This window comes from Ips typographus, linkage group LG1 (genome assembly GCF_016097725.1).
Source record: "Ips typographus isolate SLU linkage group LG1, UJ_Ityp_2.0, whole genome shotgun sequence".
Classification (NCBI taxonomy): Eukaryota; Metazoa; Arthropoda; class Insecta; order Coleoptera; family Curculionidae; genus Ips; species Ips typographus.
The window spans coordinates 27,088,045-27,102,585 of record NC_138422.1 but is presented as its reverse complement, the minus strand read 5'-3'; the positions used below and the strand labels follow the sequence as shown (position 1 = coordinate 27,102,585).

Sequence of the window (14,541 nt, the reverse complement as noted above, 5' to 3'; positions counted from 1 at the left end):
TACTAAAGTTTTTACAAAAATCGTGAAGCTGTTGGTTAGTACGGTTTTGTGAATTTTTATAAGCTGACCGGTCCCTTTATCAGTAAAAACTTTGAGCGAAAAATTAATTCAAAGCATTTACTTTAAATTTTTCAAATATAAACAAACGCTGGTTGTTATTATTCAATTGGCCTAAAGTCCTAAAGAGTGTAAGGACGAGGCAACGTTTTAAATGTACCAAGAAAGAACATTTAAAAAAAATATCTAGAAATCCAATGGTAAGAAGAGATAATTATTGCAATGCAATGCAAACTAATGCGCTCGTCTAAATAATGCTGGAGTAATCACTTGATAGTTTGTCATATGACTTCTCTTGTCTTGTGACGAACCATCAAATCACGTTATATTCATTTTGCTGAACTTGACACATGTCACTTACAAAGTTTGTCTTTGAAGCAATGATTTCAACTCTCTGTTTATCTTTGAATTTTTATGAATGATTTTGAAATTTTCATTCCTGTATAAGGTTGGATGGAAAAGCAATATTACTTGTAGCAATTGGAAATAATATTCGGAAACTGCTGTATCATATTAGCTAGCTTGCATCATACACGTCAAAACGAACGTCTTTTATCTGTATCAGTGACTATAAATTACAATTTGTTTTCAGATTTACTTTAGTTAAAGAACATTTAGTAGAATTTAACCAATTAGCCATGGCAAACGCGGACGGCCTGGAGCACATGCTTAACCGAGTCATGCCAAAAGACAATATCGGCTTGGCCGCATTACTGCAAACGACAGAAAGCGCCTGGGAGAACGGTACTTTTTCTACTTTCTCCATAACTTTCCAGAATTAGAAATTAAATTTTATAGCACCACCTGATGCGCAGTTCATATCGCAACCGATTCTGGTATGCACCGCGCACATCCACTGGGATCCGGAATTCTGTGACGTGAAACTTATCCAAACCATGATGTTGAGTAACGAAATCAAGACGATCCTCGAAGAATCGGTGCAGACGTTGAGGTCGAAAAACGTGAACGTGACCGATCCAAGTAACATTCAACTCGTTTTATGCGGCGATTTCAATTCGCTGCCCGATTCGGGCGTGATTGAGTTTCTGGGCACGGGCAAAGTGTCGCAAGACCATCCAGACTTCAAAACGTTCAGCTACAAGTCCTGCCTGGAGAAGGTGCTCAGCTGTGATAAACCGAACGAATTTACGCATTCCTTCAAGCTGGCCTCGGCTTATAACGACGAGATCATGCCCTTTACCAATTACACGTAAGTACAATTATTATATATTTACAGATCATATTTTTATTACTAATTTTCTTATTATTCATAGGTTATATCCCGAGACGTGCAAGTTTTATCGGGTAAACTGTGCATAGGTGATTTTTTGCAAAATTTTGCTTGGAAAATGATTGAGACTAAATAATTCGACGATTTTTCTAAAGAATTATTTAGTCGAAACCATTTGCCTAAAAGAAACATTTTGCAAAAAACCTACCAATGCACATTTTACGTGATAAAACGTGAACGCCGAGGGGTATGTCAAGATTATTTCCTGAAAACACACATTTTTCAGCGTTTGCTTTATTAACAAAAGAACACCTACTACGAGTACTTAACAACACAAAACTACTAATTAAACTAAACATCACAAACGTAATAATAATATTAAATGTTGATTTTTTTACATTAACATTTAAGCAGGCCTAAAGTTTGAACAATTAGTAAAGAAATTGCAATTTTGATAAATTACAGAGTATGTAGAGTCTTTACTTTCTTGCTTCACTTCACGTGGTGGTAGATTTTCATTGCTTAAGGTGGTTGCAGCTGCTGAATTTGAAGTTATAGTTGTTGTGGCTGAGGGAGCTAGAGTACTACTGCTGGCAAGAATCTGTTCAGAATGAATGTTTCTCATTTTCTCAATAATATTTAAATGATGGTCGGGATTTAGCTGCAAATATGGTTTTATAGAACTTGCATTAGAGTGACCCGTTATCTTTATTAATTCTTGTTCTTCAACACCGTGGAAAGAAAAATTGCTTACTGCAGTTGCTCGATTAGAGTGATTTGATATTTGTATTCTTTTTGTGTCTAAACCAACTTTTTTGGCTGCATTTTTTGTCCACTTTGATATTTCATTTCTACCTAAAGGACTATTTTTGTACCATGGTTTGTTGTTGTTCTTGGTCCAAAATCGGTTGCAACTTAGAAATAATCTATTTGTAGTTATGGCGCTTGTTCTCTTAGCGATTAGTTTATTAAAAAGTCTGACAGGGCAGATGTTTTTATTTATAGTATTTTGCACCAACCATTTACTTTCGGCTAGTTTTTTAGCTCCACCTTGATTTGTTTTCGAAAAAACTGGATTGTATTCAATTCTTCCTAAGAGCCAAAGAATACTTTACAGTTAGCTTATTATTGTATTGATTTAAATTCTTTACCTGTTGCAATGCCTTTGTTGTCCAATTCAGTTTGAAAATAGTCAACTAAGCAATTATCAGCTTCTCCGCCTCGCCATGCCAGTTCTACAGCAGCAATTTGATAGAACTTCTTTTGTAAACCAGCCGGGGTATCTTCATCAAACAATTGAATAATGGATTGGTATTCAGTTGGGGTGAAAGCTTTAGAACTTTGCTTTTTTTTAGTAGGATCTTTTTGTAATAATTTTCGCTTTGTATCTCGAGCATTTTTTGCTTGTCGAAACATTACGTCTTTAAAGGGATCAAATACTATGTTATAATTGTCAAAATAAAGCTGTTGTAAGTGCTTGGCTGTTATATTCCACATTGTTTTGATAACTCCTTCTTTATAATCTGTTCCATCAACTTTTTTCATATTAAACGCATAGTCTTTCAAAATGTTTGCAAGGTTTTCAACTGAAGTTGTTTCATTTAAAACATACCCTTTTTCTTCATAAAAGGCACTAAACTGATTCCAAATGGATATATGTGTCCTCTTTGTAGTCCTGGGAGTACAGTTTTCAATTTCTTGATCAATTTCCACAATATTAGAATTTCCAAAGCGTGACATTTTAAATCGCGGAATTTTTCACAAACTGTTTTGAATGTTTGTATTCACCGCCCTCTGTACAAGAAAGCCTAAAATGTCGCTTTTAATGGCGGCGTTAGCGATTTTTTTTTTGTACACAAACCTATGCAGATGCAGTAGAAAATATGTTTTTTTAATTTTTTCGTGTAGTTGATTAGAAGTTGTGAGCGAAAAATCAAAGAACGCTTCATTCCTGATCCAGATATGTATAGATATGGCTTTTTATATCCCATAAAGTCCAGCCAAAGCAAGTTTGGTTAGAACCCTTTGTCTTAGAAAGTACAACAAACTAATGTAAAAACTGCTCAATCAAAGAAAATTTGGAAATCCTTGAATCTAGGTAAGCAAAACTGGTAAATGGGTTTTATATTATTACCAAGACCTTTCTTTTAAAATGTAAATGTGCCAATGAAACTTCTAAAAGCTGTCCTGTTTCTTCAGAGTAAACCTTTGTTGCTCTCAAAATGCAGGCGGCCTCAAAATTTAACTCACTCATGTATGTAAGAGGCAATAAGTTTACTGAATGAGAAAGGCATATTGTACTTACCACTGAGTATTGTGTTGGAGTAAAATCATTCCAGTTCAAAGCTTTCAACCACTGTTGGGTTCGAGCAGGGTCTTTTGGAAAGGAAAGGACACTTTTGGGCCTTTCTCCAAATTGCTTTTACAATTTGGCAAACAACAAGTGTGACGGCATATTGTAGAGGCAATAGAATTTAAGTTAAAAAACCAACAACAAATTATAGAACAATGAAGGAACAATAACAATAGTGATAACACAATAAAATGAACACAAACTACACTTTCACTAGAACAATAAACATATAAACAACAATATATAATAGCAAACAAAAATTACTTTGGCAAGTAATCCCAAGTCTTGACTTTAAACTTTAAAAATTAATTTAATCATCCAAAAACTCAATTTCCACAATACAAACAAATGCAAACTGTCAATCCCATATTTCGGCCATATTGGAATTTTTGACATGCACCTTCTTGGCTTTCTTGTACAGAGGGCGGTGTTGTATTACAAACAGCGGCGTTACTATGGAGACCACCCCGGCTCACTACAGATTTTCGTTCAGCCATGTATATTTTTGTTTACATTTCAAATTGACAATCATACGTCAAAATATTTTAATTTATGTAATTACTTAATGAAAACTACGTTACAGTGATTTATTAATTGTTAATATTGAAGAAGATAACTTAAATTTTATAAGTGTCTAAATCCCGTTTCGTTTAATATCAAATTTTCTTCAAAAAACGTATTCGAAAAAGGTAGGTGGTGTTTAATCATAAGTAAAAGAATTGTTGAATTTAAAACTTCTGATAAGTTTTTACTAAAAGTTGTCTTTTATCGTTGCACAAGTTTCAAGAGACGCTTTAAAAGCATTATTATTTTTTCTCTGAAACATTTTAAGAAGCAGCAATAGACTGTTTTCATAACCCATATTTGCATAGTTTTTATTAGTAAATTTATATCGGTTTTGTTTAACCTTTTCAGATTCGAATTCAAAGGCATTATTGACTATATTTTCTACACGAAAACGACGATGACACCTTTGGGATTGCTCGGGCCAATTTCGCAGGAATGGATCACGCAGAACAAGGTAATCGGTTGTCCACACCCTCACGTCTATTCGGATCACTTTCCGTTGCTGGTTGAGTTGGAGATGGTTCCTACGATAGCCGGCCCCATGAACGGCATTATCAGGTAATTTTTTATTAATTATTGCCTACGGTGATTGTTATTGCCAGCGTGCTTGCTTTTAATGTAGTTTTGTGGAAAATGATAACAGAGAAAATGCTGGAAGAGAAACGGAAGTGACCAGTGAGTTTCAGCACGAAATGAATGGAGACTAGCAGATATCAATAAGGCTAGTGTGTGTGTGTTAATGTTTGCAGTTTTTGAGTTGTTCATTCATTTCGCTAACCACGCACAAGTCCAACTCATTTTATTAACAGATTTTTTTAATGTTTCTGGTTCTTAGACATTTATTTTCCATATGTCAAAGATAGAGTTATTGTTCTCGCGGAGTGAGTTGACCCGTGCGTCACGAAGGCTACGTCATTTATAATCATATGAATCAAATCAAGTTTTCGTCAACAAACCTGTTGTGTTCATATTATAGAAAAGGGCGTGTCTAAAGCTTCGTCACGTTTAAAATTTTGTGCGTATTGTCAGTCAGAAAGTAGAGATCTTTGGCTGCAAATTTGCACTAAAACAACCTTATACCAAAGCAAATCAAAAATATCTTGACCGAAATAACATTTTTTATTTATGAGAAGTCTCCGTTTGGATCATAGAATTTCGTCTAAATTTGAAACCTAATTTATTTACCAAAATTCGCAGAGATGTATCACCAATATGTAGTATTTCTTTAACTTTAAGCTCTTGATTTAGGTTCTGGATGGTTACATGTTTCTCTAAAATAAATACAACAAATTAAAAATTTAATAAGACATTCTGAGTGATGCTGTAGTATCTCATATCTCATTTTCAGGTTGCAATCCACTAATTTTATTTTAAACCCGCTGGAATACATTTTAGACGCTTATTTTATTTTTTCTATGACTTTATTATTAATATGTTTCAAGAAATTTTTATGAAAAATCTATAATGCAACCCAATAATCTCAGTCTCTGGAAACAATGAAATGTTAATAGATGTTTCTTGCAAAAGTAGATATATTTTACGATTATTAACATACTATCGTTGTACATATCATATAATGTATTTCGAACATCCATTTTAATGCTTTCAGATAAATCAGTGGTCTTGACCCGTCGATAACGTCTCGATTTAGGTTTTCTAGGTGAGGAAATCATAAGATTACTTGCTTGCTTTTCCCGAATCGAATAAACAGTTTTGCGAGAAATTTTCAAAGCAACTACAACCTTCTAGTATCAAAAAAAATACATCAGTAAGAATATGTAAGGTCTTAAAATTTCTTATTTTCTTCCTGAACAGATGATAAAGCTTCTAAAGGTCCTCCATTAGTTTTTTCCAATTCAAAATATTCACAAAGGTTAAGAATTAACTACTGGGCTTGTCTGTAGAGAATTTTTCCAGGCATTTTCTAAAAAAAATACTGTAATAGTAAGTAATTCCGAATTTAGGAAAAACCAAATGGCTAAATAAGAATCATAATAGACACTCCTACTTTTTTTTCAAAACAGGTTAGTAATTGTGCCAATTTTGGTTAGATCGTGACAGCCGACATAAAAAAAATAAAAATATTAATAATAATATTATGAAAGTACTTACAGAATGTTAAAAGCGTAGAAACAATAGCTCTTAAAAGAACTGTGGTGGTGTGGTAAATAGAAAACTTTATAAATAATTAACAACACAAAGAAACGGAAAAGAATTATTAGTAAACAAATCAAATAAATTTCGATGGTTGTCAAACTGACAATGACTGAAATAGAAGCGCTAATCAGTAAATGTTTTTTTTGGAATACATTCACTTAGATATTTACCCTTTCTGAAAGTGAACAATAGACAAGGATGAAGTCAATAATGCATGTCTACTTCTAAATCACAGGGGGATGACGCACGGGTAAACTCAGTCCGCGAGAACAGTAACAAAAATCCTTCAGTCTCAGTCAAAAAACCATAAGGAAAATCAAACTTAATTGAGACGACGTCATCAGAGCTTTCCAAAGTTTGTGCCAACATAAATGACTGCAAAGGAAACCACTTGACAATCAGTCGTTTTTTCAACTTCGACGTCATGTCAGTTTACTTTGATTTTGCGTATACAGGTGTGGTAAATCCAAAACTGACCATAGGAAAACCGCGTAACGGACAGAGAAACGTACATTATTGCATGCGCGGGACTAAGACAGAAAACGAAAAAAATATCAAGTAGGCCATATTTTCAGCGCGCTGTTGCCAAACGCCAAGTTATTTTGTTGACGGTATTTGAGTGATACTTGGCGTTTGGCAACAACGCGTTGAAAATATGGCCTACTTGATTTTTTTTTCGTTTTCTGTTTTAGTCCCGCGCATGCAATAATGTACGTTTCTCTGTCCGTTACGCGGTTTTCCTATGGTCGGTTTTGGATTTACCACATCTGTATATTGAGATAATGAAACAAAGTGTGGTTGCTTCCTTTTCTCTGTCCTTTATTTGTAACCTATCCTAGTGCTTGATCATTTTGCTGTTCGCTTTTTTTAGGGACCAAAACTACATGATACCAGGTATATATTTATTCAAGCACCCACCAATCGGCTACCCCTATTTTTAATGACGCTTTCAAAATTTGCATGACATTGCGTCTAGTTTATTCGGCTACCAAAACAGCACAATTTAAGCCGATGATTTACGAATGGTGTGCTGGGGTGTTTTTGCTGCACCTGCTTTACTATATTGCTCGGTTTGTAAGTAGTAGAGTGTTGGGGGTATTTGTTTGTGCAAGTATGATCAAAATTTTAATATCGTTGATGCCTTTAGTATTGATGAATAGTTTAAATTTTAGTTCAAGGCATTGATGAGCGATGAAGTAAATAACCTGAGTATTCGAATAGTTATTTACATTACTAGTGTGGTATAAGCATTTTTTCTAATTTTGGCATATAAAGTGACACTTTTCAAAACTGATTAGAGTGACAAAACGTTTTACTTTTCGTAACTAGTTACGAAAGTATCACTTTATGTAACTAAACTGCTCGTCAAAAAGAATGGGACAGCAAAATTTTTGCTCTTTTTTGAGCGGCTGCTTCTTCAAATTGATTTACTTGATTCTAATAATTTTTTTGAGGATTAAAAGGTATTTTCTTCCTCTTTCTTTTGACCTAAATGATCTTTTTGAAAGGTGCCACGGATCCGAGTATACAGGGTGTGACTGAGGTGTAGTCAAAAAATGAAAAATTCGGTCTAACGCCATTTCTCGGCAAAAAATTTTTTACGTTTTACAATAGCCTTAATCGAGTCTTGCGGTCAATATCTCTAAACGTTTTCGCCAGTTTGGCAATTAAAGGCCGTTTACAAAATTTATTGCAACATTTTTAAAATGTGGTTACTTTTGATTCTCTTGCTTAAAATTAAACAATTTCTTTAGATCTTTTGTGGAAGAAGAGCGGGATTAGCAAGTTTACACTTAAAACTACCCAATTTAAGTAAAAAACATACACTGCGAGATACAGGGTGACCCAAAAAAAAATTTGAAAAGAAAATCATATGTATTATCATAAATCTTAGCATGTTCTAATAATTGATATTGGATAGAGAAGCACACTATTTGTTTAGTAATCCAATTCATATCTCTAGACGTTTTCGCCAGTTTGGCGATTAAGGGGCGTTTACGATATTTATTGAATTTTTTTTTAAATGTGGTTATTTTTAATTCCCTTGTTTTAAATTTAACAATTTATTTCTTTAGATCTTTTTCGGATGAAATACGAGATTAGAAAAATTACACTTAAAACTACCCAATTTAAGTAAAAACTTATAAAAAAAATAAAAAATTACTGAACAAGCTAAGATTTATGATAACACATATGATTTTCTTTTCAATTTTTTTTTTGGGTCACCCTGTATCTCGCAGTGTATGTTTTTTACTTAAATTGGGTAGTTTTAAGTGTAAACTTGCTAATCCCGCTCTTCTTCCACAAAAGATCTAAAGAAATTGTTTAATTTTAAACAAGAGAATCAAAAGTAACCACATTTTGCAATAAATTTTGTAAACGGCCTTTAATCACCAAACTGGCGAAAACGTTTAGAGATATTGACCGCAAGACTCGATTAAGGTTATTGTAAAACGTAAAAATTTTTTTTGCGAGAAATGGCGTTAGACCGAATTTTTCATTTTTTGACTACACCTCAGTCACACCCTGTATACTCGGATCTGTGGCACCTTTCAAAAAGATCATTTAAGTCAAAAGAAAGAGAAAGAAAATACCTTTTAATCCTCAAAAAAATTATTAGAATCAAGTAAATCAATTTGAAGAAGCAGCCGCTCAAAAAAGAGCAAAAATTTTGCTGTCCCATTCTTTTTGACGAGCAGTTTAGTTATGAAAAGTTCATTTCATCACTCCCTGTTTTTATGCATTTCCGTAGAAACATATGGGCGACATCCATCATAACATGTCGTTGTCACAGTTTATACAAGGTGCTATGAAAGTGAATATTTGTGTTAAATCACTTTAAAAGATGGTTTTTTGGTCAAAATTAGAAAAAATTATCTATGCAACACGTTTCGAAAATGTCTTATTGTGTAAATCATTCAATCATTCATTCATTCAAACATTCATTCGTTACACAAAATCGAACTTTTCGTAACTGGTTACATAAATAGCTATTTTACACTTGAATGTAGAACGTAGAAATAACTATTAAATATCCTAGTGATAATGTTACGGACTGATGACTATATTTTGTATGAAACATTGGTGATTTGTTTTATCGCTCTGCTTTTTCTGTGCATTACTATATTGCATGTGTATGCTTCAAATATCAAACATTTACAAAACTGACATTTGTGTATTTTTTTTTTTAAGAGTCGCCAATGACTATTTCAGGTAGCAATCGGCGATATGACGCTAGAAAGTAGCCATTGTCGCCCTTCGGATCGCCGTATCTGTAGTCGAGCAGACGCAAACGGCTGCGCAAAAATCGCCACATGCCATCTTCATCGGTAAAAGAACTGTTTTTCACCCCCTACCACCGCCTCCCCCCCCCCACTAGCTAAGTAAACTTCATCGTGTGTACATTTCGGATGTGTTCGGTGCAACATTGTAAATAAAAATTCGGTACCTGACGGCCTCAAAATCAAAAAAAAAGAGAAAAAAAAAAAGGTTCCCGCCGGAGCCGCCAACGCGCACACTCACCGATCGCGTTCAAATAATGAAAGTTTCTGTGATTTTTAATTTTTTATTTATTGTTTTATTATGATAAGTAATTGTGTACAGTCTTATACATAGAGGACGATGGAGCGGCGACCGGATGGTAATAACGCCGTGCAAATAGGGCATCTGTTGCAATTTATTGCCTAGGTACTTTACCTGTCGTTGATTGCTAATCTTTTAACTCTACAAGTGAAACTTTAATTAGTCATTTTACCTAATTTATGCAAAGCGCAAAAGAGGGATTATTCAGCGGCAGATAAAGTACCTGAACATTTAAACTTTATTATTGCTTTCACAGCTCTCATAAACCCTTCGAAGTGTGGAGGTTTTCAATCTTTTGGAGTATCTAAGTAGGTAGGCTTCAAGTTTTTAATATTATGTAATATTTTTTGTAAGTATTCCAGAGAATATCAATGTTGATCTGGGTCTAAATTCCGGATTTGATATCAATATTGTTTCTATTCAATGAATTTAGTGCAATAATCTACTTTTTCCAACGACTATCAAAATAATGTAATTGGTTTTGCTGTTGGTGTATTCATTAGTGATTTCGCACATTTTTTGGGTGTGATTCACTAGAGTATTTTCAACGATCATCTAATATTTGTGTTGAAATTTTCACTCTTGTGAATAATACGCGTCAATTATAATAATACTATTTGGTTAGTAGGTGGGTATATCACACGTTCACAGTTTGTAGTTTATAAAGTATAGATTAAATTCAATGTCTATATCTTAAATTTGTTTTCTGACCAAATCTAGGATATAGACCTAATAGTAACAACTAAGGGAATGATTACCTAACTGAGAATTAAAGTTGGTTTTAAAAATTTTGTTACAAATCACGTTATTCAATATATTTACTCAAAGTAATATGGAGAAGCCCTAAAATTTGAAAAGCTCCAAACAATTTGTCTTCTGATAGCTCTTTGTCATCCAAATACACTAATAATGCTAAGACATGCCCAATATGTCCATTTTCCATCAGTTCACAAAAAAGTACCTGAGGGAGTACTGAGTGACTACGACGTTACACTCTAGGAAACCCACGTTTGGTCACCGTAAAGGACGGCCGTTATTAAAAACCATAACGGCACCGCTTTTCTAGAAAACCATAGCTTTAGCTGGTATCAAATTAAATTGGTGAGAATTTAGTCTCCTTATTGATAAACTGTTGGGTAGTCGTGGGATGTCACTTTATCAAGCACTATATTAAAAGAAAGACAAAACAGAGCATGTACACTGTCCTATGGAAAAAAATACAAATTACACATACCCCAGATTTGATCAAACCACACCTCCTCATACCACGACTTTCCCAACAGTTTAGCAAATTAAATCTTTTAAGTTAATTTTATCAGATATCATAATCGAGAGCGTCAAGTTTTTAAACTCAGACATTTACAAAACATTATACTTTTTTTTGTTTGTGTCTATACAGTTTTCAAAATTTTATTTTTTACATAGTAATATGAAGGCTGCAATGAATCAATCTATTCTTTACGAACACGCTGTGTAACGGTTTTTCTTTAAAAGCAAAAAGGAAATAATTTGAAACTAAACAATCAATTTTTATAATAACTTTGAACTAGTAGTAAACACATTATGAGTTTTTTTTATTCTTTAAAATACAATTTTAATGAGTCACATTAATTTTGAGTATGTGGTCAAAATTATTTTATTAAATTTTGTCCTATTATTTAACGCTGAGCAACGATTTAAACAATTTTTTATTCACTAGATGAGGTTTTAAAATAATTAAATCGCTTTAAATGACATTCGACAAATTTAATGGAACTGTAATTTTATTTTATTTTTTAATATTATATGAAACACGTGAATAAAACAAGGTTTAAGCCACTTGTATAAATATTGATTAAAATTTGATTGTTTTGTTTCTGGTTAGCAGTTAGGAATTAATGATTGATTACAAAAATCAGGAATATAATGTGGAAAAGCTGCCAGTAATAAAAATCGTTTTGTACAGGGCGTCCCATTTGCAAATGGTTTCAGTACACTGGATGTTCCTAACAGGGTTGGGTGAAAATTGTTTTTTTCTAAAAAAAACAAAAAACTTGTTTTTTAACCAAAAAAACATGTTTTTTGTTTTAAAACAGTCTTTTCTTGCGTGTGAAATAAAACATTGTTTTAAAATCAAAAAAGTGTTTTAAAACAATATTTATCTTGCTATCTAATACAGTATACAGGCAACCTTGACCATGTTTCAACATCTAAATAAAAATGTTAAATAATGTACGTAAAAGTTTTCATAGTTTTTAGCTTGGGAACGTGGGCACTACCTTACTAGTACTACTAGTAATGCTGAAGATTAGCTTTTATGTTTTTTTTTTAGGTCTTGACTTTTAACTTTTATAACTTATTACCCATGTGACATGTTAAGTTCAGATTTTTTTACAGTTTACACTTTACAGGTGTTATACCTCTGTTCCTATGTAGTTAACTATATTTTCAATAAAATTTTGTAGAGCTGGTAGCTGCCTAGTGCATAAATATTCCTTTTAAAAAAGTAGCATTAAAATGTATGTTTCAAATTGATTTTTTTTTTAGTTTTGGTTCTTTCATACTGAAAAAAATTTAAAAAAAAACAAGAAAAACTCTAATTTAAAAATTACAATACAGCAGACCACAGGCTCAAAGAATTGAAAACACTAAATAAATTAAATATAGGCGCATAATAATCAGCTTTTAATTAGTTGAAAAAAAAACAGTGTTTTAAACATAAGTTTTAAAACACTGATTTAAACACCACCTGTTTTATTTGCAGTGTTTTAAACGTGTTTTAAACAACTGTGTTAAAACAGTTGTTTTAAAACAACCCAACCCTGGTTCCTAAGTATGATGTACCGGGTAGCATATTTATACTGAGCGTCAACTATTGCAGTTAAAAAAAATTGGCCATTGGAGCACAGTATGTATTTAGTTTTAACGAGCGTCTAGAAATCAACTGAAATCCAATAAAGAACGCTCGATCTAGATCATTATTCAGCAGCTACCGGGTGGCCAAATAAGAAATAAAATGCGTCTGTTTCTTGGAAACTATTTATACTATGGCCCAAGGCTTTAGGAGAAGATCCTCTTTACAACACACAACACAAAAAATTGCCGTAAATCATTTTTAGGCCACTAAATTTTAGCTCTAATGCACGCTTTACTATCAGAAATTGCAAATAGCAAACTTCACCGGAAACCTAAATATGGTTTTTCATGAAGAAGTTACAGATTAATCTAAATATTTTTTTTTTCTGTCGAACATTGAAGATAGCATTTTTGTTGTGGGTCAATAAAACATCATACAAATTAGTCACATTCTCAAAAATAATTTCATACACTATGGGTTATCTTTTTTTTAATAAACGGTTTGAACTTTATAACTTTTTTATATACATGTTTAGTAACAATTTAAATAGTGGTTTCTTAGTGTTAAAATATCAATAATTAAGAACACACTATAAACATATATTACACCTTTTTTAAATCATTAAAAATGGGACACTCTGTAGAAAACCCAGGCCAACTGCAGTTTAGTGTTTGTATTGTTTAATAATTATGCGGTCATAAAAATATGACTGTTAGCATGAGAGAAGAAAACCTAGTCGTTTATATCTGATACTTTATATTGTTCTTTATATTTTCTATAAAAATCAGTTAATTCTCAAATTTTATGAAATCGTGACTGATGTACTAATTATTTTTTTTAATACTTTTTTATGATGTAACATCTAGGCTATTTGTGAATTGCTCCATCTGCAGCCATATTTAGCTAAAAACGTTTTCGAGGTGATAACTTTAATGACAAATATTGCTGTTAGACTGTATAACCTAGTTAAGGAAACATATCTGGTTTTTTACGTTAGGCCCCGTTTTTAGATTGCTGTGATATTGTTTTTGTTTTTATTATCGCTATTATTATACTTAGTAGTAATTTTTAAAGATACTTTATACAATTTGTAAATCTTTTTCCTGACGTGATTAACTGGAAGTTCGAACCTCTACTTTCGGGAGTTTATGTTTTTCTCTTTCTTTTCCGTTAGGTACTTAAAAAATCCAATCGTGGGTTTTGTCCACTCAAGGAAATATTTTTATATTCTAACAAATTCGAGAAAATTCAGCTGGTTCGACTGGACCGCTACGTCTGAAATGTACGCGGAAGAATCAACACAAAATAGTGATATAAGTTAAGTAAGGCAAAGTGTTTTAAGGTAGTGTTTTTAATTTTCTTATACTAAAGCTGGAACTCGTCCTCGGGGAGTGCAAACAATAAGTACAAACTATTTTAAGGAGTTTATGCAGCTTCAAGTTCAACCGAAGGTTTTTTTCTCGCTCTCTGGGGGCGGAAACGAAGAAATATTTAATTGCGCGTCTCCCGATCTCAACTTTGTCTTTTTTATTAATTTGTTTTTCTTTCAGTAGTGCTTGTGGTATCGGACAATGGTTTTATTCATTTCAACTTTAAACTAATTAGATCTTTGTGTATAGAATTAATTAATAAAGTGAACTTGGACCATGATGACATTTTTATTTAAGTGCTATTGACTACTTTAGGTCTCTGGGATGCATTGATATGGATGGATTTTCTTCTAGAAATGGCTGAAGAACCGCATAGATGAAGTTGGTT

At 32.7% G+C, this 14,541-nt stretch overlaps 2 protein-coding genes across 4 annotated transcripts in view; one reads left to right on the top strand and one right to left on the bottom strand.

Annotated features, from left to right (window-relative positions):
• The window catches only part of twin (CCR4-NOT transcription complex subunit 6-like twin), a 118,868-nt gene extending 104,435 nt beyond the window's left edge, over positions 1-14,433 (top strand). For all 3 annotated transcript variants that reach the window (XM_081995574.1, XM_081995576.1, XM_081995575.1), the window contains 6 exons: positions 650-801; positions 856-1,267; positions 4,557-4,766; positions 4,831-4,929; positions 9,579-11,940; positions 12,761-14,433. In XM_081995574.1, the coding sequence (XP_081851700.1) occupies positions 650-801; positions 856-1,267; positions 4,557-4,766; positions 4,831-4,915 (859 nt within the window). In that variant the 3' untranslated portion in view covers positions 4,916-4,929; positions 9,579-11,940; positions 12,761-14,433. The remainder of the gene's footprint in view (positions 1-649; positions 802-855; positions 1,268-4,556; positions 4,767-4,830; positions 4,930-9,578; positions 11,941-12,760) is intronic.
• On the bottom strand, positions 1,582-2,833 carry LOC145734992 (uncharacterized). Its single transcript, XM_081988678.1, has 2 exons — positions 2,440-2,833; positions 1,582-2,380 (listed from the first exon to the last, which is right to left on the bottom strand). The coding sequence occupies exons 1-2, from the start codon at positions 2,831-2,833 to the stop codon at positions 1,695-1,697; spliced, it is 1,080 nt and encodes a 359-aa protein (XP_081844804.1). The 3' UTR covers positions 1,582-1,694.
• Positions 14,434-14,541: the final 108 nt, after the last annotated feature.